The sequence below is a fragment of the Scardinius erythrophthalmus genome (assembly GCF_964197995.2).
Source record: "Scardinius erythrophthalmus genome assembly, chromosome: 15".
Lineage (NCBI taxonomy): Eukaryota > Metazoa > Chordata > Actinopteri > Cypriniformes > Leuciscidae > Scardinius > Scardinius erythrophthalmus.
The window spans coordinates 27,888,216-27,912,805 of NC_138235.1; the positions used below are offsets into that span (position 1 = coordinate 27,888,216).

A 24,590-nucleotide genomic window follows, 5' to 3' on the forward strand; every position below is an offset into this window, starting at 1 on the left:
TTTTACTGTAAAAAAGTTACATTTGAGCCACTTTTGACCGGGAGGAGTATGAGTGTGACCCCACCAGAGGATTAAATATAAAAATATTATACTACATATTCCAGATGGACTAATATTTTCTAGTCATCATCAAACATAATGTGACAGGTTCATGCATATCTCTCTCACTCACTCACTCAAAAAAAAAACTCCTTTCTCCCATTTGATGCAACCTAAATTGGTGCCGAATAAACAAATTGCTAAATTTTTAATTAACTTCATAACATCTGCACTTCAGCTTTGAGAGAGCAGGGAGATTTCCTTTTAACCTATTCCAGCACATTTGCACACCAAGGTACATCTTGATGCTGGCACTTTTACAGAGACGAAGAAGAAAAAAATTAAAAATGGAAATGAACTCGTACTTGTGTGTGTAGATCAAAGACACAGAATTATTCAACTTTTTGCCATTGCTTGATCTTCAAAAATAAAAGAAATGAACGTGGGGAAACGCAGAGATGGATAGATCAGTCTAGGTTGGATGTCTTCTGTTTATTTATCATACTGCTTTTACTCTCCTTGACACTTTTGTTGTAAATATCTGTCCCGTTGATTTTCATATACAAATAGATAATCCACATGACCAAGATAACATTTTAACATCACAACCAAATCTGCATCCATGTTCATGTGGATGGAAATCTGTTTTTGTCATTTTTTAAATCAAGAATTTAAAGAAAAAATATAGTTAATGAGCTCAGATAAACCAATATTGTTCATTTTCAGTGTGTGGAAGTATTTCTTGCTGCAATATTCCTAGTTAAATGCTAATATTTTGTCTGTTTTAGTATTAATACTTTAAACACTTTAAGTATTGTAATGCTGAATTTGGAATGTGTAGGTTTTAAATCGACTGTATGCAATATCTCTATTCACCAAGATTTTTTTTGATTCATAGAAAACTAGATTCATATTTCAACTGTCTGTATTGCAAGTTGTTGTCCAGCAGAGAGCAGTGCTGAGTCAATCCTGAACCAGTGAGTCTATGCAGCACATGGTTCACATTGCAATATTCACAATCCTAGTCTCACATAATAAATGGACTCAGTTTGGTCTGCACAGTCTTCATAAAACTGAACTCTGTAGAATGACAGATAGGCTACACAATATTTGCCTAAAACACAGATACGTTCATGTAGCAGAATAAGCATGCCTGAAATGTGAGCGGTCCTGCCACCATCCCCCTCTGCAGTCTGCACACCTGCTCTGATGCGTATGATAGTCCAGAACAGCACAGCTTCTTCAACAACTCTCTCTTTGATGAGACACACAATGCCAGCTCTGTATGGCAGCATCACCTGTCTACCTGTGGGAAACAAGGGCACTAATGGGATGCCTAGGATCCAAACAGCAGGGGAATACAGGGAAGATGCCTGCTGAGCCAGTATGGTGGGTTGTGATTGAAAATAATTAATTCACACCTAATGAAGTGAGGTTGTCCTGTATCAATTTCTCCACTAGGGGACAGTCTTTAAATCATTAAGTCTTAGATTATGTAAATAATATTTCATGATAGTCTTTAGGCCTATATACACCATTCAAAAGTATGGGGTAAGCAAGCTTATTATTATTATTTTTTTTTTTAAAGAAATTAATACTTTTATTTAGCAAGGATGCATTAAATTGAACAAAAGTTACAGTAAAGACTTTTACACTGCTACGAAAAAAATAAATAAAATAAAACAAATGCTTTTCTTGTAAACTTTCTATTAATTAAATATTACTAATTTTTTTTAATCACGGTTTCCACAAAAACACAGCGCCACCCACCACTTTCCATTGTGATAATAATTATTAGAAATGTTAGTTAAAGGGATAGTTCAGTTCACCCAAAAGTGAAAATTACCCCATGATTTACTCACCCTAAAGCCAAAGGTGTTTATCACTTTCTTCTTTCAGCCAAACACAATTGGAGTTATGTTAAAAAAATGCCCTGGCTCTTCAAAGCTTTATAATGGCAGTGAATGGATGAATTTTTAAGCCCAAAAAAGTGCATCCATCTATCATAATAGTTATCCAAATGGCTACGGGGGGTTAATAAAGGCCTTATGAAGCACACCGATGCGCTTGTGTAGGAAAAATATTCATAAAACTTTATAAACTAAAATAACTAGCTTCCGTCAGACGGCCTTACGCATTGTTTTACGTCGAAAAAGTAACCCTTGACCCGACGTATGATGCATTGACGGCGCAGAGGATAGAGCAAAACAAATCATCAGTCATGTCTAAACTGATATTTTTTAAAGAGAAATGTCGGAGGATTTCGATATAAGAAAAGAGGAGCTTGAGTTTGTTGCCCAGCCCTATTTGCTTCAGAAGGCCTTTATTAACCGGCTGCCAACTCTCACGCATTGAGCGTGAGACTCACGCAATTGACACTTTTCAAACGCTCTCACGCCACACATCCATTTTCTCACGCACAGAAAAATTGCGGAGCAAAAAGGTACTTTTAATATTAAGCTAACTCTCAGCTCTTATTCCGTCAATTTTATTACGAAATTCAGACAAAAATACGTTTGGCGCTTGTAAATGTGACGTGACAGATCGCTGAGCGCCTCAGTTCAAGTGCACGTGAACCGATCATCTGTTACTTTTTTATTTAAAGATGCAGTACAACTTACCGAAAGTATACATAATATCGACCAATTATTTTCAACCACGGAAAGAGGTCAATATAACAGCAGGAGAACAATTATGTCACATAACATTACATTTACCTCACGAAAGCCATTTAATGACCATAGCATGTTAACTGAATATAGAAAAAATAGCTAGAGAGGAGATGATTTTGCTGAGCACTATATTACATATTTATTATATTTTTACTTATGTCATTAAATAATTGTTATTATAACAAAAACTGCATTATATTTAATTTAATTTGTTATTTTTAACCTTTAATAATACCAGCAGATTGGGCCCTCTATGTTTACAGTATTAGGTGAGATTATTTTTTTAAATAAAATTTAAAATAAACATGTATCCAAATTAGTCAATATTGAATCAAAATCGGAATCAAATCACAAGAATGGAATTGAAATCTTACAATTTTTGTCAAGCAATAATAAAAACTGTATCCTACCAGTCATTGTACAATGTAAACATTGTAACATGTTGTCACTAAACTTCCTAAAATTCTATTTAGTTACCAAATGTTTTGACAATCACAATTACAAGGCCCTGTAACCCCCTGGAGTCCTATGGATTACTTTTATGATGGATGGATGCACTTTTTTGGACTTCAAAATCAGGACAGCCATTCACATTATGAAGCTTGGAAAAACAATGACATTTTTTGATACTACTGGCTTGAGGGTGAGTAAATCATGGGATAATTTTCATTTTTGGGTGAACTATCCCTTTAAGCACCACATCATATTAGAATGATTTCTGAAGGATTCTCGTGACTTATGAGACACTGAAGCAGGGCTTAAAAAGTAATTTAAGCCCTGCTCATTCCAAGCAGAATCAATCCGCATTTTAACTTTTCTGTTCTGGGGACAAAAACGCCGTCTCATGTGGACGGAAGGCCAAAACGGAGAGAAAAATTTGCGTTTTCAAACGAAAACATATTAGTGTGGACAAGACCATATAGTCTGTGTGTAACACTTCATTTTTTATAACTCAAGATTTTGGCCAAATCGTATTAAATGACATGAAAAACTGGCGCATAGTAGTTAACTTCAATAAACGTTGCAACCTGTAACTTAAGTTGATGAAAACGCTGAATTTACTGCCTTAGATGCGGCCGTTAAAGGTACATGTCATTTTTTTGCTTTAAAAATAGCAAAAATCCCTATATCTATGTTATATATTTTTTTAGTTGTGTACTTACATTATCCCGACTGTTTCCAACAACTTTCAAACCAGGAGAAATTTGTAATTTAATTTGAAGACATGTACCGTTTCTTTATTTCCGTTTTGTCGCCGTCAATGGCGTCATATCCACGTTCTCCCTGGTTTCCGCTGGTACTGCCATAGCAACCAGAGCCCTCTGATAGTAACCAAGGTGACAGACGTGGACAACTGTGTAGTTCATAATGTCTATCTGCACGCTGTTGTTGTTTCGTTCAAACATTATGAACCATGGCAAGCAGACTTTGGATAAAAAAGGAGAACTAAAACGAGAATCAATATCAGCGCGGTGTTTTCGAGATGCCAAGAGCTCCACGTCCGAGACTTACATGTACTTTATTAAACAGGTGAGCACATTTACATAAAACTAATCAATGTTATATAGTTCAACAATGATAAAATGTTAGAATATGATCTGTATGTTATTCTAATGTTGATCTAGCTTACTGCTAGTCTCATACAGACAAACTAACACATTTCAACACATAGTGTGATAGTGTCTTTAGTGTGATAGTGTAATGTTAGACCAAGTGAAACAACGCTGCGTTACCTCACAAGTTTAATTTGTCTAATAAACTGACCCGTGAGTCTTAATTCTGCACTCGCGTGTAGTTTGGTAGAATGAAATGTCCATATTCCTTTTATATCCGTGGGACTCGCGTCGCATGTGGAGCTGATAGCTGTCTCTTAGCAATCCCGACCTGCTTCACATTACAGTCATGATAAAAACATCAATGTATTTACTCATCCATAAACATTATTAGATCGGTCGGCTTGACGTTGATGACAAGATCCATAATTCTTAGCAAATGTTATGTCATCAAACTACGCCTTTGTTATTGTAAGAGGTTAGCGACCCCTAGTGGCGAATTTTTTTTACATATTGTACGTTTAATGACTGACAAAACACAAATCTCTGACTTTTGCTGGTGAAAAACCTCGTAACTAATTTTGAGCTTGATTCTGGGAAAATGTTAAAGGAGAACTCCGGTCAATTTTAACATTGAGCTCATTTTTTTGTACATTTGGAGTGCTGTCAGTACAGAGAACAACGACAAAAATCGTTGTTGCCTACACCGAGTTATCCTCTTTTTAAAATTTGCACCCTGTTGACTTCAATGGGGCAAGTTTTAAACCTGCTTTTAGCCTCTTAACATCCTTGATGTGTCATTACAAGTGCACAGGTCATGTGAGTGATTCCTTCAGAGTGAACGCGGGTCAATCTGACTGCAGTAGATGTGAAAGATATGGATAAAAATGATATTTATTTAGCCAGCGCTCATACCTGTATTTACATCCTGTTTTCGGTCAAAGTCCATAGTAATCGATTGTCGAGTTCACGCGCATGATCATAGGTACTAAACCAATGCGCGTGAACTCGACAATCGATTACTGTTTTTTTAAAACAGTAAAAAACTAAAAAAATTAGCTCAATGTTAAAATTGACCGGAGTTCTCCTGTAACAATATAACGACACACGCAAGTGCCACAATACTAACTTTGACAACATGTTATTTTTTTTCCTGGTTCTACACTAACCTGCAATTTTCATTGGTTTCAAAACACACTCCATGCTGGATATCACCTGGCTGCTATCATAAACGGTTGGTGACAAAAACTCCCGAGATCCAATAATGCCAGCGACTTATGAGCGCGGGTATTTCACTCATGTTGAATGCGTCAACGTCAAATTTTTGCAAATTAATATAACGACTATCAAATTATACTGGAATGAGAGGAATAGAAAATAAAGAGAAACTTTATTGAAAACCTAAATAAAAAAACAGAATTGCTATGTGCAATAAAAACTGTGTAGGCCTACTGATGATACGAATGTAATAATGTAAACTGACAAAATAATGACAATGATAAGAGCAAGTGAAACAAGATAGATTTATAGACTCACTTTCACACAACAGTCACTTCCTCCACCTATCATAATTAATATTTCATCTACATAGACCTCCTTGACCATCTGTTTAATTTATCATCATTAGTTATGCTCATTTAAAACTGGTGATGTTTGTTTTCTTTGATGATATTCCAGTTCCATTCACTTCTTTTTAATCATCTATCGCCATGCTTTAAAAAAAGCATCGTATCCTCAGCAAAGCGGAAGGGGTGAGTCTCCAAGCACTTGGCTTTGTCTGCTTTTTGGCTCAGGCCATCAGATAACAGTCTGGACAATGGCCCTCCATTCTGCGGCACAGGTCTTAAATGACCAGGAAGTGGCCATGAGCGGTCCCGTTGGTTGTATCCCATGGGTCCGCTCAGCCCTGACGGGGCCTGGATCAGAATGAATGGCAGGAGAGCATGTGGGAGGAAATAAGAGGCCGGTGGCCACCCAGCTGGAGCCATGACTGCCCTTTGATGCTGAAAACAGAGGGGTGAAGGTGAAGTGTGTGTGCAGGGAGTGCAGGAGGAACAGTTATTGGGTCCTGTTGAGCATCTTGTATGTTTTGGCCCCCTCCTAGAGGACACAGACAGGGAAATATGTTAATTAATAATCTTATGTCAGTATGAATATATTTGGCATACATCACTAAGCTATGATAAAACCTTGATTCTAAAGAATATGGCAGACCTTTCTTAGGGTCTCTTCCTCCCCCCAGTCTTTTAACACCTTGTTCTTACTGATTGCAGAAAGCCTTGCCATTACGATATTGTGTTTTAAACTTGCCCTCAAAAAACAAGTATAAAGGCTCTCCATAATACTGTATCTATTTGACCATCTGAATGATTCAAGTATCACAAAAATATAACAGAAATATTAATTCATAAGTTTATAAATCAAATATAAATTACAATTTATATAATATTATTTTCAATTAATATGAATATTATTCATATAAGATTTATATTTTAGGAATTGTATGTACTCTAAAAATCTAATTTAAAGAAAGAAATCAAACTTTTGAATCATATATTAAAAATAATATTTTTATAGGCTATATTTTAATACTATTAATATAACATTTGTTATTTGACAATTTATATACATTTATAAAAAAAAATTAAAAATAAAATACAAATAATAATAATTATATGTGGAATCATAATCCAGTGATCATTAAATATAAAACGGTGACATTCATATGATTAATTCAGGGTGACTGTATATATGACCCTAACTGACTCAATGTATGAGTGTGAACAAGACAAGTATAAGTACCTCCATTACAGCCTCTCTTGCAAAACTAACCACGTCAGTGTTTCACTCTTAGAATACTTTTTTGTTTTTGTCATTTGTTTAGTAAAACTGCGCATCTAAGCAATACTGTAAGAACTCACTGTTTCATTATCGCTAATCATTCTCTAAACCAAAACCATTACTGGTTATCCATGAACATGACATCTTGACCATCTCAACGACATTTGGCATAAACAAATGAAACCAGTCTGACAGAGAGGCCTAGAAATCCCTGATGTCAGCTCTCTTTTAGAGCCAAGAGTCCTTCAGGATCTCTGGACTCTTTACTTAAGATGAGTGTGTGTGTGCGCGTATGTGTGTGTGTGTGTGTGAGAGAGAGAGAGAGAGAGAGAGAGAGCTGACCTGGGTCCACCCAAGACTGCTCTCTGGCACAAAATATTTCTCATCAATCTCCACTGAGATCCTCAGGGGTCGTATAAAGAGGGAATATAGAATTTGAGGGCCACATGGGTGGAGAACACAGTGATGGAGCTGCGGACAATGCAAAGAAAGAAAATTTCACAATGTAGTTCAAGGTTGTGTCCCAACAGGGCATTAGAGCAGCACAATGCTTAAAGTAAGGGCCCAGAACAGTAATTCCCCATAGCACAATCCACTGCTACACTAATACTTTCTCATACTTTCAAATTCATCTCTACTTACAATAAAAGTTGAGAAGGTACTGCATGTAGGCTATATCTATCAAATACAGTTTATATAGTGTGAGATTAGAGGTCAAGGTGTGTCTGCTCGGGTTTATCGTCCACAGAGAACAGAAGGTCACTACATGTCCTTCCACTCCCCTTCCTCTCCTGCTGCTGTTCAGACGCCGGTCACACTCCTGTTTTCCCAATGAAAAGACAAGTTAGCATGGTTCAAAACATCTTTAAACTTTGTAAGCGTTTTACTGTGCTGCTTTTTCTGAGTCAGCACTCAATGACCCCAAACCTTCTGTTTTTGTAATCAGTTATTTTCTTGCTTATTCTGCGCAGAGCCATTATAGAACTTAAAAACATATTTTGAAGATGTTGCTTATGGATGTCGCATGTATACATTTTTTAAAGTAAAAAAAAACCCATAATAATTCAAAAATACTGACTGTATGTTCTGTGTTTCCCCCTTCATTGTGTTTTTGGTTCAGTCAGTGTAATTAGTCATTTCATTCACCTGTGTCCAGTTAATTACTTGATTAAGTTTCATTTGCCCTTGCATTTATACCCTGTGTTCTCCATCATTCTTCATCTGTTCTCGTCTATGTTATAGCGTGTTATGTTTCATGAGTTTTTGTTATTAAAAGATCCAGTTTCCAGTTCCTCCTCGTCTTTGTGTGCTTGCTACCATGTTACGTGACAATGACACAGAGGTATATATATATATATATATATATATATATATATATATATATATATACACATACATACATACATACATACACACACACACACACATACACACACACACACACACACACACGTATATAAAACAACATTATTAATAATATATTTAATTAATAAAATATAGAGTATATATATATATATATTCAAAAATATGTAAAAAAAATATATTTATTAAAAACATTTAGGCTATGTAATATATTCCTATATAATTAAGTTAATTTATTTATTGCCATTTATTAGCAAACAAATTGCATGCATTACCTATTTTATTCTGAAGTCTATCTGTCTGTCTTTCTGTCATCTATCTATCTATCTATCTATCTATCTATCTATCTATCTATCTATCTATCTATCTATCTATCTATCTATCTATCTATCTATCTATCTATCTATCTGTCTGTCTGTCTGTCTGTCTGTCTGTCTGTCTGTCTGTCTGTCTGTCTGTCTATATACATGCATGCATGTATGCATTTTAATAATTTAGTATCCAATAAGTAATTTAATAAAATGGAATTGCCAAACATTACATATATAACTTTTAACAAAACCATTAGGCTGTAACATTCACAAACACAACATACAAGATAAAATGTTACAAGAAGGGTAAAAGTATACAATATGTCCATAAAGAAAGGGTATATTCTCTGATATTGATGTCCAGTACTATACTGCTAAGATGATCATAAAACAGCATGGAGAGACATAAGGAAAAAAAGAGAACTAATCCTTATTCATTATAACGTATGCTTTTAATGTGGAGACGTACTCGTGACAGAACGGGAAGGGAGAGGTGGTCGGATGGCGACAGAAAGATAGGTTCAGCACCCGTCTCGCTGTCGAGGTCAGAGCAAAGGACATACAAGTGAGGGGAAGATGAAGTAGCCCATAAAAAAGATAAGGAACAATAAGAGGAACTATAGAATTTTGACAAATTATTAGGACACCCCTCCCAAAACAAGTAAAGCATGATGAAGCAGACGACAATAGCCGAGGACCACAACACACTCTCAGCGTGAGGGGGGCATGGAGGTTAACAAGATATTGTTCTAATGCAATTATAGCATATACAACTAGGGAAATTATACCACAGAAAGATTTGGAGCCAAAGAAAACTAACTTAGTCTCTCCCTTATGCGTGTATGACAGGCTTTATTTTATGCAATACAAACTATGCAATGAGTTCACAAAAATCCAGCACTATTTACTTTTGCTCTTTTCCTTTTGATTTGTACATTAAATGAATGCATTTAACAAAAGACCTCATGAACAAATTGTGTTATGTTCAGAAAATAATTAGAAATTCCTAATTCCAAATGCTTTCATCATTCAGCTGTTTGCAGCATTACAGGACTATTGGCCAGTCAGTGTGGAAATATGCCCAAGACCGAAATATGTGCTTCATTAACCACCCACCGCCTGTCATCTCAGAGCAGACTGACATCCAGATTAGCTGTAAACACACTCCAGTCGAAGGGAATCAGAGTGTCACTCTTGTTTATATTGCCTTTGTTCTGGTTTAACGTAACCTGTCTTTTCTTGGAGTGCTTAGGCTTCATCTTGCTTTTGAGGGGGGAGACGAGTTCAACACTCCATATCCTCTTCCATTCAGCGCATTGTTCCTTTCACCGCTGATTAATATCTTGTTTAAACAGTCACCAGACGCAACACGCCATCAGCGTGTCCATAAATTCTCCTGAGCTGATGAACACAATAGCTGCATTCCTTAACAAAAAAACTCCACATATCAGAGCATATCTACTGAGACCTGGAGAATCTTGGAATATGGGATCAAAACAACTGTATTTTTCTCTTATAATTAGGATACACTTCACATTTTGAAATGTAACCAATGGTGAAGACATTGTGAAGACATCCCCTCTGGATGGCTTTTGCAATACCGCCATAGTGACAAAAAAAAAAAAAAAATTACGAAACGAATGTCTAATGCTGATATAAAAGGTTTGTGTAATGTGGGAATAATCTGTTAAAGAATGTATGAGATAATTAGTAATAAAGTTCATGCACTTTAGCCACATTTTCCTCAGTCAGAGAAAGCATATCTGAAGTGATGGAATGACTTTTTCATTTTGAAAATACATAAAACAGCATTTTTTTTTCCTATTAAATAATTAGATCTTCTAAATTCTCTCGTCTAAATTTCTCTTATTCATATTGTTTTCTGTCAAATAAGCACTGTTGTTTTAGAATCATTGATATACTATTATAATATGTTTTTAATATTTTCAATTAGATTTTCTTTTTATATTTTCTGTTTTCATTTTAATGTTAGTTTTATTTGGTTGTGTTTGTTATTTTTATTAGTTTCAGTTTTTTTAACGTAATATGTCTATATAGCTTTAGTTATTTCAGTACTTCAATTTAAGCTAAACGAAAATAACAAATATTGCAATGGCAACTATAGCTGAAATAATAAGTAACATAAGTTTTTTATATTCAATTTTACTTGAATTTTATTTAATGCTTTTTCAAATACATTTCATGCATAGTTAATGATATTAACCCCCCCTCCCCCTTCCCCCCTCCCCCCAAAAAATATATATTAACATGTACTGCGTTAGATTAAACTGAGAAGGGTCATAGCACTTGCATTTTGTTGTCCTACTGTTAGTTTAACTGCTTCTATTGTTCTCATTTGTAAGTCGCTTTGGATAAAAGCGTCTGCTAAATGAATAAATGTAAATGTAACCCTGGTCAGAGATAAATAAGAACTACAACAGTGCCGCCTCAACCAAGAGACTGGCCCAGTCTGACTCGGCGCAGGTGTGTGGCATTCTGCACGAACCAACAAAAAACATGGCCAGGAAGAGGTTCATTCATACGTCCTAATACTGGGCTATTACTAAAACAACTGTTCCATTTATATTGTATTACTCTTTGTTTTATGGGTTGGACATTTTGTCAGATTGCAATCTCAGGCACCCGTGACATTGTCTAGAGGTATACAAACGTCAGTGGTTTTGTTGGCTGAGCCAGCGCTGAAGTGATCTCCACCACGTTCACACTAAAACTGCAGGCTCACCCATTTTTCATTGAATTTGAACTTTTCAGACAAAAGAAAATACTTGACAAATGAAGACCATGCAACTGATATAAGGTTTTCTTGAATTAAATGTTTTTGTTTAAAGGGTTATACAGCATACTTGGTCTCTAGGCTACTCAATAGGTGATGTTCCACTTCTATAATCCAAAAATGGCATCCCAAATTGACATTTGTTTCCTCTTAACTATGTTAAGGGAATATAACGCACACTCACCAGAATCATATTGCAGTTTGGTCAGCGAGGCAAAGAAAACATATATCATTACACTTCAAAAGGCAGCTTTGGTTCCTCAAAGTCCATGAAGACACCAAAGGCAGGGATAAATCGACCCCCTCCCGGAAATGAGCACCTCTAATAATCAGTAATAGTTGTGGTTTGAGGTTTCACCTTCACCCTGTAAACAATAGTACTTTGATCATCATGCAGATGTCTCACAGAGCTATACATTGTATGCTTTCTATAGGCTACTCCATGATTCCTCATGTCATAGCCAAGAAGAAAGAGTCTTTTTTTGAAGAGTTACGGGCTATGATGGGGAGGAGGGACTGATAGCTGGTCTATGTGTTAAAGATGAGAGTGTTCATGTCATTGTTTGCTTTGTAAAAAGCCTTTAGCAGTAGGACCTGGAAGATTTGCAAGACATTTAACACTGAGGTTTGTCAAGTATTAAGCTCCAAAGTAGCATTTTTTTTTTTTTTTTTTGCCGTCGACTTTGACTTAATAAAAAAAAAAAAAAAAAAAAAAAAAAAAAACCCTGCTGTTCAATTGGCTCCAGTACTTGACAGGAAAATACAATTGTTCCTGATGTCAAATTCCAGCGACTCCTACTATAAATGACGGGCTGGGCACTTGTTTGGAGCAGTTTAACTCTGAAGATTATTTACCTTGCTCTCGGAAGAACACGTTAGGACGAGATGAGTGCGTCAGTGGCTGTGTATAGAAACGTATACACTGAGGACCGCTTCAGACAGACGTATGGCACGGAAGCGCAGTCTAGTGGGAGAGAGCGGCTCCGTGACAGACTGGCGCAGAGATGCAGATGCTCTCAGGTGGAGTGTGTTCACCTGCTCAAGAAGAGACTGCCCGTGTGCAGCTGGCTGCCCAAATACAAGCTCAAAAAATGGCTGTTAGGAGATATCATAGCGGGACTGACTGTTGGAATAGTACACATTCCCCAAGGTAAAAATAAACCTTAATTAATTAGTTGTTTGTAGCTGTAGTGGGCTAACGTAGCAAGAGAAAGAAAAGGTTAGAGAATAGGAAAAATATTATTTGAATAATAAGCTAAAATAATTTACAATATTACATAACATGATGAATTATTTAACATCAACATATTTTTGTTGCGGTAGGCTACAGCTTTAATGAGATTTTTTGTTAGAAAAAAAAAAAACTATTGTTAGACTGTTAGACTATACTTGATAGAAACATCAAAAAGTTTATATAAAGGCTTTGTATTACAAAAATAGGTTTATAATAATTTACAAATTTGGTTTAAAATACTTGCCAAGTTCTTGGAAATGTAAATCTCTGTATAACGTCAGATTCATATGGTTTTGTAAAAACTTTCATAACATTTTTTTCCTTCAAAATAATAAATATATAAATATCCTAAATAAATGAAGTCTTAACCATCTAATAAAAAGTGTTAAACTAATTTATTTGTAACTTGAATGCACCTGATAACACAATTTAATAATTACAAAAAAGTGTGTGTATGTAGGCTATATATATTAGATCATTTTGAGTAACACATATCGTGACGTTTTCTTATGTTTACTACATTCGCAATTTTGCATTGCACAAAATTTTACATAAAAATTAAGGTTAAAATACGTGATAAAAAAACCTTTAGGCTACTTGTCACATGACATGGCGTCCAGATTCGTTAGCCTACGAGTTTACGGTGAGTTTGATTTGGCGTTTAAAAATACATAGCCTACAGATTGCTGAAAATAATTCAGAAATGTACATGTTCATCATAGAAAATGCAATAGCCTATTTAATATTTTGTGTGAGTGTAACTTTTGATGTTGGCTACTTTAATTTAATAAATGAATGCATCATGTCTTCTTGACCCATATTCAAGACAACGTAAACATTCATTTTTTCGTTGTTGTTAGGAATGGCCTTTGCTTTGTTGACATCGGTGGCTCCTGTCTATGGTCTTTACACATCCTTCTTCCCTGTGGTTCTCTATATGCTCTTCGGCACTGGTCACCATGTTTCCACAGGTAAAAGACCCATCATTTACCAGAGTTTGGCTTTGTGAAAAAACGATTTAATCCGCAACCACGTTTAACCAGTCAATGTTTAATCAAGAAAATGAAATACCATAATCCAAGGGTTTGACTTTTGCAGGTACCTTTGCTGTGTTGAGTCTGATGACTGGCTCGGTGGTGGAGCAACTGGTTCCCATCCCGCTTGCTCTGAATTCCAGTAGCCCAGAGGCTGCAGAGTTTGAGGCCCAGAGAATTGGGGTGGCATCAGCTGTAGCATTTCTCTCAGGCATAATGATGGTAAACAACATCTGCTCAACTTAAACACATAGCACTCTATTTAAACAGAATTATGAGATTGTATTGCTTGTTATTATTGTTCCAGCTATGCATGTGCGGCCTCCAGTTGGGTTTCCTTTCCACATACCTCTCAGAACCGATTGTTAAGGCGTTCACATGTGCAGCCGCCTTCCATGTGACCGTCTCACAGCTGCAAAGCATGTTGGGATTACGTCTACCCCGATATGCTGGTGCCTTCTCTCTTTTTAAGGTCAGAAATGGCATAACACAGACTGTTTTTTCCTTTTCTGGTTACTAGTGTAATAAATCTAGTAACAACAGAAGCAGTATCACTGAATATGACTGAGCACAAATGAATCAGGCATGTCAGAGGTTCCCTTTAAACCCACAGACTCTGGCTTCAGTGATGGAGAATGTGCCCCACACTAATTTGGCTGAGCTGGTGATATCACTGCTCTGCCTGGCTGTTCTGGTGCCAGTTAAAGAGGTCAACTCACGCTTTCGGGAGCGCCTGCGAACTCCCATCCCTATAGAGATCATCACTGTGAGTCTGCACTTCACAACAGGCATTTGAAAAGATTTAGAGTGACTCATAGACATAAATGAGTAAATGAACTTTTGTACAAATATTTACCATTCGTCAGCCAACTAGTCCAGTATACTGAGAGTTTCATCATCAACCATAATTTCTACTGTGGTCTGCATTGTGAAAAATAATCTTCCATTCTGTTGTGGCTCCTGCAGGTAATAATTGCAACAGGAATTACATATGCCTTTTCTCTGGATTCCAAGTATGACATACAGATAGTAGGACATATTCCAGCAGGGTAATATATTCTTGTATGTAATACATTATATTCATAATATTCATCAATAGTAATGGTATATACACTACTGTTCAAAGGTTTAGGATCTGCAATATTTTTTTAATGTTTCACGCTCAGCAAGGCTGCATTCATTTGATCAAAAATACAGCAATATTGTTAAATATTATTACAATGTAAAATAGCTGTTTCCTATTTTAATATATTTTAAAATGTAATATATTCCTGTTAGGGTAAAGCTGAATTTTCAGCAGCCATTATTTCAGTCTTCAGAAATTATTCTTACAGTTTATGCTGATTTGGTGCTCAAGAAACATTTCTTATTATCAATGTTAAAAACAGTTTTGGAAAATGTGATGCATTTTTTTTTTCTTTGATGAATAGAAAGTTCAGAAGAACAGCATTTATTTGAATTAGACATATTTTGTAACAATGTAAAACACTCTACTGTCAATTTTAATCAATTTAATGCATCCATATATTTAATTTTATTTAACCTGCAATTTAAATACAACCTGCAGTTTAACTATAAGGTCACAATTTATATTAGGTGTCTTTACTATGTACTTACATAAAAAATAAAAGAAATTGATAGGTACAATGTACCTTATTGTGTTGATGTAGTATTACAAAACACTTGTGCTGCTATTGAGGAGGGATACAGGTAAGGTTAGGGACAGGTTTGGTGGTATGGATAGGTTTAAGGGTGGGTTAAGGTGCAAGGGAAGGGTCAACAGTGCAATTATAGATGTAATTACAGAAAGTAATTATAGATAATGCAGGTATTTTTAAATATAAGTACAGTGTTAAAAAATGTATAAACTCAATAAGTGCATTGTATCAAATTATTAATTTAAATGTTAGTACACAGTAATTAAAGACGCTTAATATAAAGTGGGACCAACTATAATTTAAAGCTAAAAGTTTACTATTTTTTCAGCTTCCCTGAGCCACGGCTGCCTGCTTTGGAGACAGTTCCAGAAATTGCTGGTGACACGGTTGCTATCACCCTTGTTGCCTACGCTGTGTCTGTTTCTCTGGCCATGATTTATGCAGATAAACATGGATACTCCATTGATCCAAATCAGGTAAATACTGTATTTATAATCAAAGTTATAAAAAGTTTTGACTGGTGGAACTGGAGCATGGTGTAGCCTAAGTTAAGCCATGGTTATAGGTTTGTGAATGTGTTAGTCATGTAAGGGATAATGTACATCCAGCCGGTTGTTCTCTCAGAATAAACCCCTTACACTGCTACTTGCTTGCCACATTAGTAAATAATTAGACACGGAATATTGATCTGAGTTGAAATATTTTATTACTGTAGGTCTTTAAATGCAAAGCTTCCGCGGAAAGAGCAGTTGCTAGCGCGGCAAGTTCAAACTAGATGGACATTTAACAGATACGGTATACAGTTATATCACTTATTACACAGCATTTCGCCACATACATAATTATGAAGAGAAGAGATATTGATTTTGGATTAAACTGTTTTAAAATCGTACCTGTTTGTATTTTATAATCCAACAGCGTGCAAAACAATAGTCACAAAATGGCAGCAGCTGCGTTTGTATGAAACAAGAGAGTCCATGATACTGGATGGCATAATTAAATAACTGTACACAACATACTGATTCGACTGAGTTTTAATATTTTATTAGCTCACCAAATGCAAAACTTCCACAAAGAAAAAACGTTCCTAGCAAGCGTATAGCGCTGCTGACTTCAGTAACCCGGATGAGCCTGTGTTACAGTATCTGTTTTCAGCGATTGTTATCTGGGAATAGTTATTCCACATCAGAATCAAGTATTCCACAGAGCCGTGTAATAACAAAAGATAATGTTCTTGTTGTTGTAGGAGCTTCTAGCACATGGGATCTCCAACACTGTGTCATCTCTCTTCACCTGTTTCCCCAATTCAGCTACACTGGCCACCACCAACATACTGGAGAGTGCTGGAGCTCACACACAGGTACTGGTTTGTTTGAGATCACCTCTACTGTTCACTGTTCAGCCACTTAAAGGCACAATATATAACTTTTTTTGCTTTAAAATTAGCAAAAATCACTATATCTACGTTATATATATTTTTTAGTTGTGTACTTACATTATCCCGACTGTTTCCTACAACTTTCAAATCAGGAGAAATTTTTATTTAATTTTTAGACACGGCACGTTTCTTTATTTCCGTTTTGTCGCAGTCAGTGGCGTCATATCCGCGTTGTCCCTGGTTTCCGCCTATGGTTTCCGCTCGTACTGTGATGGCAACCAGAGCTATGAGCAGAGCCCTCTGATTAACCAAAGCGACAGACGCAGACAACTGTGGAGTTCGCAGTGTCTATTTGCACGCTGTTGTTGTTTCGTTCAAACATTACGGACCATGGCAAGCAGACTTTGGATAAAAAAGGAGAACTAAAACGAGAATCAATATCAGCGCTGTGTTTTCGAAATGCCTAGAGCTCCCATAGACAAACAAGAGCTCCACGTCCGAGACTTCGACCGCTCCTACATGTACTTATTAAACAGGTGAGCACATTTACATAAAACTAATCAATGTTATATAGTTCAACAATGATAAAATGTTAGAATATGATCTGTATGTTATTCTAATGTTGATCTAGCTTACTGCTAGTCTCATACAGACAAACTAACACATACTTTTCAACACATTCAAATGCAGTTTAGTGTGCTAATGTAATGTTAGACCTAGTGAAACAGCGCTGCGTTACCTCACAAGTTTAATTTGTCTAATAAACTGACCTGTGAGTAGTAATTCTGCACTTGCGTGTAGTTCGGTAGAATGAAATGTCCGTATTCCTTTTATATCCGCGGGAGCTCGCGTCGTGTTTGGAGCTGATAGCTGTCTCTTAAGCAATTCCGAACTGCTTCATATCACAGTCATGATAAAAGCATCGATGTATTCAGTCATCCATAAACATTATTAGATCGGCCAGCTTGACGTTGACGACAACATCCATAATTCTTAGCATGTGTTGCGTCATCAAACTACGCCTTTGTTATTGTAAAGAGGTTAGCGACCCCTAGTGGAGAAAAATTCCATACTGTACGTTTAATGCATGTAAAAAAAAAAAAAAAAAAAAACACTAACAAATGTTATGTTGCAAAGGTCATGCTAAGTTAATGGATTGTTTACTGTAGTATATTCACTGCTAGAAGTTAAGTAAATGATTTTCTTTACATGTTTTGTCTTGTTTGTCCAACATAGTAGAGTAGTTAGATACAATAAAACCCTTTTTCTTCAACAGCTCGCTGGACTGTTCACAAGTCTGGTCGTTCTTATTGTACTTCTGCTGATAGGACCTCTATTTTACTTCTTACCCAAGGTAAGAGTCCCTTCCCAGCAAACAGGAAACATTATCAGAACGTTGGCTAATTTTCAACAAATGTTCTTCAAAGTTACATTAATAGAATGTTTGTTCATATTTATCTGGTCTTTAATAATGTTCTCAATATGTTAGCACTAAAGTGTCCATCATTCATGGAAGGTTTTTTCTGAAACATTTTAGTTGGATATTCGTTTTTTTATTATATTTTTTATTACTACTTGTTTCAAAATGTTCAACATTCAAAAAGTAACGTTCCCATAATGTTTAAAATGATTAAACATTCCCTTAATGTCTTTGCTAACCATGCCACAAACAAGAAAAATGTTTTTAAAACATTTTTTTGTTGTTGAAAATTTAGAAATAACTTAATCAAATGTTATCAAAAAGTTCTTAGAACATATTTTGTTTGTTAGCTACCAATGACACATTTCCAATAAATTTAAGTTGCATTTATTGGGATATTTCTTTAGAGTAATATTGTCTCATGCTTCATAGACATTACATAGTTACAAAACAAATAGGGTACATTTTGAATTCATGTTCTCTTTAAGGAATTATCAATATAACCAACAACATCCCACTCCCTTCTCTCCACCCAGGCAGTGCTTGCATGTATAAACGTAACCAGCCTGAGACAGATGTTTCTGCTGTTTAAGGATCTTCCTGACCTTTGGAGAGTCAGCAAAATCGATTTTGTATGTTTTTACAACTTCTCGTTTCCCAGAAAACTGCTATATATCTTTAATTTGACATTGAGTCCAGCTGATAAATTTTAATTCTTGTTATATGTCTGAGCAGATGGTGTGGCTTGTGACCTGGCTGTCAGTAGTTGTGCTAAATGTTGACCTGGGCCTGGCCATTGGGGTGGTCTTCTCCATGATGACAGTTATCTGTCGCACACAGAGGTATTCTTAGGGCATTATATACTCATTTTGTTAAAATTAAACTTTATTTATTGGATAAAATGCTATGACACTTCCCATTATGGGCATATTGTCACTTTTTGAGATGTTTAGTATAAATTAGAGCAGGGTATCCCAACTTCAGGGTCATGACTTCCACTAGGGGTTACTAGTGCTCTCTTAGGGTCGCCACACATACTTGATTTTAGAGGAAATGATTATGATTTCAACATGGACTGTAAAAAAAGGTGGATGACATGTCTCCACTTCCTTCCACTGTAGAAAAATGGAGCCAAAATATCCAAGAAATGGCCGTTGGCATAGTGTGCTATGCTGATTACGTCATTTGGATTCCGAGGCTGCCCAGTAGTGCCGCCCATGGAGCCACCCATACTCCTGCAGATTCAGGGGCCGTTTACACTACCCAGTTTTCAACTAAAATGAAAAACTTTGTGTTTTGGCCGTTCATTTACACGACAACAGCGTTTTGGGGGCCTGAAATTGCAAACTTTTAAAAACGTGTTTCAAAGTGCACGTTTTTGAAAACGATACCATTATTGCCTCTGTGTAAACTACAAAAATGTGAACCTATGTAAACCTACCCTCAATCGCAAAATGTTTTGGCTTCACTTTTCATGATATGTGCGGCACACTTGGGCTGTGTTCGAAATACCTATACCCTCATTTACTATTCCCCACATTACTCCACAAATATAGTCCACTTGAAGGAGTGAATGAAAACGAGTGAATGAATTCAGACACTGAGTGCGCCGGAAGGGCTGCCGCTTTTGTATAGTTTGTGCTTGCTTTAATAATCATTTGAAACTTAACAAACTGGCAGCTCCAGTTGTAAGATGAAAAGACTCTGTCATGGAAACTGTAACCTTAACTAAACAATTTAATAATCAATTAAAACGGAATTTATACCTGTATGACATTACGCTGTAGCCACATTGGACCAGCGGTTTGGAAAATGGATGGATGGATGATTCAGCTGCGGGCGCCATCTTCTGACAAGACGCGGGAATTAATTTGCCATGCCTTCGACTCTCACAGTGCATTATGGATATTGTCTAGTTGAGCGTTCATCAGTTGTAGTGCATTGTATGGGATTGAATGAGTGCAATCGATTAAATCCGCTATGGTTTCAGACACCACTACAAATGGCTGTCCCTTCAAATAGTACCCTATTTAAGGGTATAGGGGGTGATTTCGGACACAGCCTTGGATTTCACTCTTAGCCACTAAAACCTAATCTGTGCAATAAACACATAAATAAGTGAAAATTATTTTGTGAAAAAAAGATAATAGATTTTAAATGATTATATAATAAAAATGATTAAAACCATATGGCTAAACCAGACAAAACTGTTCTAAACATGTCAAAAAATGTGTAGCATTTAAAAAAAAAAAATAATTTGATCCAAACACCATGCAACATATTGGAAGTGTGCAATGACTTTAGTTTGGCAAGCAATACAATCACTCCTGAATATACTTGCTGTAGAAAAAGAATGCACAGGATTCCCATTAAAGATGAATTGGCATGTAACTGTCTACGTTAAGGATAACCAAATTGTTTGTGGATGCAGGGTACTTCTGTGTAAATCAGATTTAATTACAAGTATGCTTAGATTTCAGAAGTGTTGTGAAACATATAGCATTTTAAAGTGATCCTCTGGGAGAAAGCTTGGAACCACTGAATTAGAGTATCATTCTGACCGTATAGAGATAACGATATTAGCAATCCAACTAGAGCAGCCCCAGTGAAACAAGATATTTAGTACATAATATAATTGAGATCGAAACTACCTAATTAGATTTGTGTATTTATCTGCTTTAATAATCATGTTTACTACATCCTTTAATTATGCTTTCCAAAGCTCAAGGGCTATATAAAAACAGCAAACCAGTATCCCTTACAGACCCCTGTGTTCCAAAACAACCTTCCTCTCCTGGCGGATATGAAATTCACATTTAAGGAAAGGGGAGATAAAGTTGAGTCAAAAAGATGTCCCTGAACTCACAGTAAACTTTCTGTTTTCAGGGCCAACTGCTCTGTGTTAGGAAGAGCCGCCAACACGGAGATCTACAGATCCATCAGCAACCATAATAAAGTGAGTCAACAGAGTCAGTCATATTAAGTTTCTTTTCTTATTACCACACATAATGTAATTTACTATGATTAGAATTGGGACTTTTTTTGGAAATGCAATCGCTTAACCTTTGCCCGGCTGCATTTGTTTCAATCACATCTCTGTTGTGTAACTGATGGTTATACCCTCTCCATCCCTCTGAATCGTAGTGCTATGAAGTTCCTGGTGTGAAGATCCTGACTTACAATGGGCCTATCTACTATGGCAACCGTAGCTTTTTCAAGGCCGATATGGCTCAGCTTCTGGGCCTCACGCCTGAGAGGATACGCAGCCGAGAGAAAGCCCTGAAGCTCAAAGAGAGGAGAGAGAGAGAGGCCATTAGCTCTGTAGTAAGATGATCAATCAATCTATCAATTGTTTTTGCTTTTTGTATTATTTGCTCGCTTAAGCCTGAAAATGTCCACCAGCATTTTATTTAAAGTCCCCGTGAACCGGAAGTTGCAAACGACTTTTCTCCAGTGTTGTGACGTATTTCCAAGTGAAACGGAATATTGAACAGAGGGCAGGGTTTTACTTAGCGCTCGTCCTCTCCATCTCTGCTCATTGCAGACTAACGGTTTGAGGGGAGTGGTTAAGCGTTTTCAACCCAAGCCGTCAAACCTACTTCATCAGAAAAAGACGCCATTCCAGACCGGAAGTAACTTTTCAGATTTTGATTAAAGATTACCATGGTAAAAATTTTTTTTATATTTACTTGCACGGATTAATTGTTCACCATAAGACTAGTAATATGCGCTAACAAGGTAAATAGGGTCAATTTTGATTTCACGGGGACTTTAAAATAATTTAAAACATTAAAAAAATAGTTCTGAATGTTCATTAGCCATGTTCAGAGCTGTTGTAAAAGCACAAATGCACATTCTGTTAATTGTTAATGCGCCAAGTCACCATGTGTCATATTATATTAGTTATATAATAAGATTACTGAACTATATTACTTGGTGGAAGAACTGTTTATTAAAGGTACACTATGTAACTTTTTTTTGTTCACAATTAACAAAATTGAACCAAAGAGTATCAATCCTTCTTCCGAAACGTGTTTTTGTCTTACCCTGATTCGCTATGGTAAGCCTATTATAAGTGTTTATATTTTAGACCTGACGGGATGGTTTTCACAGGAAATTGCGTACATACTCCACCCGAAACACACCCAAAACAATGTTCTTCCACAAAAAGCATGCAGTTTTATGCTAGAGGGGCCAAAGGTTACATAGTGTACCTTTTATATAATATTAAATATTATTATTCAATTTATATTGAATATTGGTGTCTCATACTGTAGCTGCGGTTTTATATTACCTGCATTTAACTTCTTTTAAAACCCCTGTAATGCAAAAATTGGATTGATTGGATAACTTTTTTTTTTTTTTTCAAGGAACAAGGAGTTGCAGACAGTTCTTTTTCTTCAAAGAATGACTTGTTCAGATCAGGTCCATTCCCATTTTTATTTGGCAGCATCAAAAATCACATTAGAGAGTCTTTTATTTCAGACGAATCACACTTGTGGGTTTTTCTCAATTGTTTAATGCAGAGATGGCTGAGGGTGAAGTCCAGGCCGTGTTGATAGACTGCAGCAGTGTCATTTTTGTGGATGTTGCGGGAGCTCGGTTATTCATACAGGTGAGCTGGGCCGTATAGGTTTTGTTTTGACACCAGTCGGCATCCTCATGAATCGTGTCATGTGCTCACGGTACTTATATCCTGTCACAGATGTGCATGGAGTGCCAGAAGATTGGGATAACGATATACCTGGCTAACTGCAATGGTGAGTTTCCAGGTATATACTTGGAAAAACCTTACAAACCACTTTCTGAGTGTAATATTTTCTCTCTTCTGTAGAGAGTGTACTGAAGATTCTCACATCCAGTGGGCTCATGAAATACATGAATCCTCAGCATATCTTCGTTACAATCCATGATGCTGTGGTCTACATACAACAGCAGCGGGTAAGATGCAAAGGCTTCTTCGTATATGTCATTTTTTCAACAACAAAACAGCATATTTTTAGTGCTAAACTGTTGTGGCACAACTGCATTACCATTAACATTTCATCATTTTGCTTGACAGGAGAAACCTCCTGAGAACAACACAATGGTATGGGTATGATTTATCTGACACTACCAAAGTATTGCAACATTTATGATAACTGAGACTCAGAACTGGACCTGAAGAACTGTGGGTGACTACAAGTGTGTCGAGGAATGAGTCATTCCAGCATTTATTTGGACTCAACGTGCTGTGATTTAGACAGGGCCCTCTATCGTGTCTAAGAGTACGTACCTGCAGTGGCTGTTGTGTTCAGTACTTGCTAAACTTACGGATGATTGAAGACATGTACTTTCACTTTCTCCTTCCTGACTAGCAGGTGTCATGACATGAACAGACAGTTAAGCAGTGCTTTGTTTATGTATGTATGTATATATGTATGTATGTATGTATATATGTATGTATGTATGTATGTATGTATGTATATATATATAAACGCCACCTACTGTCAGAAAATGAAATTACATTGCGGTTGCTGTCTGTCAATGGGAGGAAGCCACACCGTGTTTTGGAGTTCTCACCCCCATTTGGGGTTTTTATGCATTGGTTTGAACAGGTCCCAAAATCGTACATATTTGTGTTGGTGTAAATCGGCCTTAACATGCAAAAACATGATTTACAGCAGTGCTAACAATATTGCTAGCTCTGCAAACTCCATGTGTAGGCAAAAAGAGAGATAAATTATGGTTATTTTATCAATTCTGTATGTCTTAATATTTTCAGTTGATCAGAAGTGGCTGAATTGGTATTTTATTAATAATGAAGGCCTACTTTCAGATCTTACATTGTTGCCATCTTTTATTTTTAGAGAATACATAGACCTAAATGCTGTGATAAAACCAATGCTTTAAAATGTAAGGGATATTGTGACAGTATTTTTTATATATATATATATGCAATATTCACATTCTTGTCAAACTAACTTGTAATCATTACGTTGTCATGTTCAAAGATTAACAAGAGACCAAACCCAGAAATAATTTTCTTTAATTTTGCATAAAAGTGTTCTCATTCACTGGACAATTTGTGTTTCTTTTCAATATAATTTTAAAGGGTAAACTTTATATAAATTATTAAATAAATAAATAATAAATATTAAAAAATAAGATTAAAGTTCATTTTAATATATCCTACTCAGACAGAATTCCCTCTTTAACCAGGTTTGGATCAAAGTTTGGCCATAGTACTGTATACACTCTTTACATTTAATAATGACTGTTGTAAAAGTTATTAATTTAAAGTTAAATATTGCC

General features: G+C 36.1%; 1 protein-coding gene across 1 annotated transcript; it reads left to right on the forward strand.

Moving 5' to 3' along the window:
* Positions 1–12,245: 12,245 nt before the first annotated feature.
* Positions 12,246–24,359, forward strand: slc26a10 (solute carrier family 26 member 10). The gene is made up of 18 exons (XM_081386982.1): positions 12,246–12,722; positions 13,667–13,777; positions 13,905–14,062; positions 14,148–14,312; positions 14,454–14,606; positions 14,807–14,889; positions 15,827–15,974; positions 16,745–16,858; positions 18,153–18,230; positions 18,833–18,928; positions 19,032–19,138; positions 21,183–21,252; positions 21,441–21,620; positions 22,667–22,721; positions 22,823–22,911; positions 23,002–23,056; positions 23,131–23,237; positions 23,359–24,359. Exons 1-18 carry the CDS (start codon positions 12,458–12,460, stop codon positions 23,395–23,397), a joined length of 2,073 nt encoding a protein of 690 aa, XP_081243108.1. The 5' UTR covers positions 12,246–12,457; the 3' UTR covers positions 23,398–24,359.
* Positions 24,360–24,590: the final 231 nt, after the last annotated feature.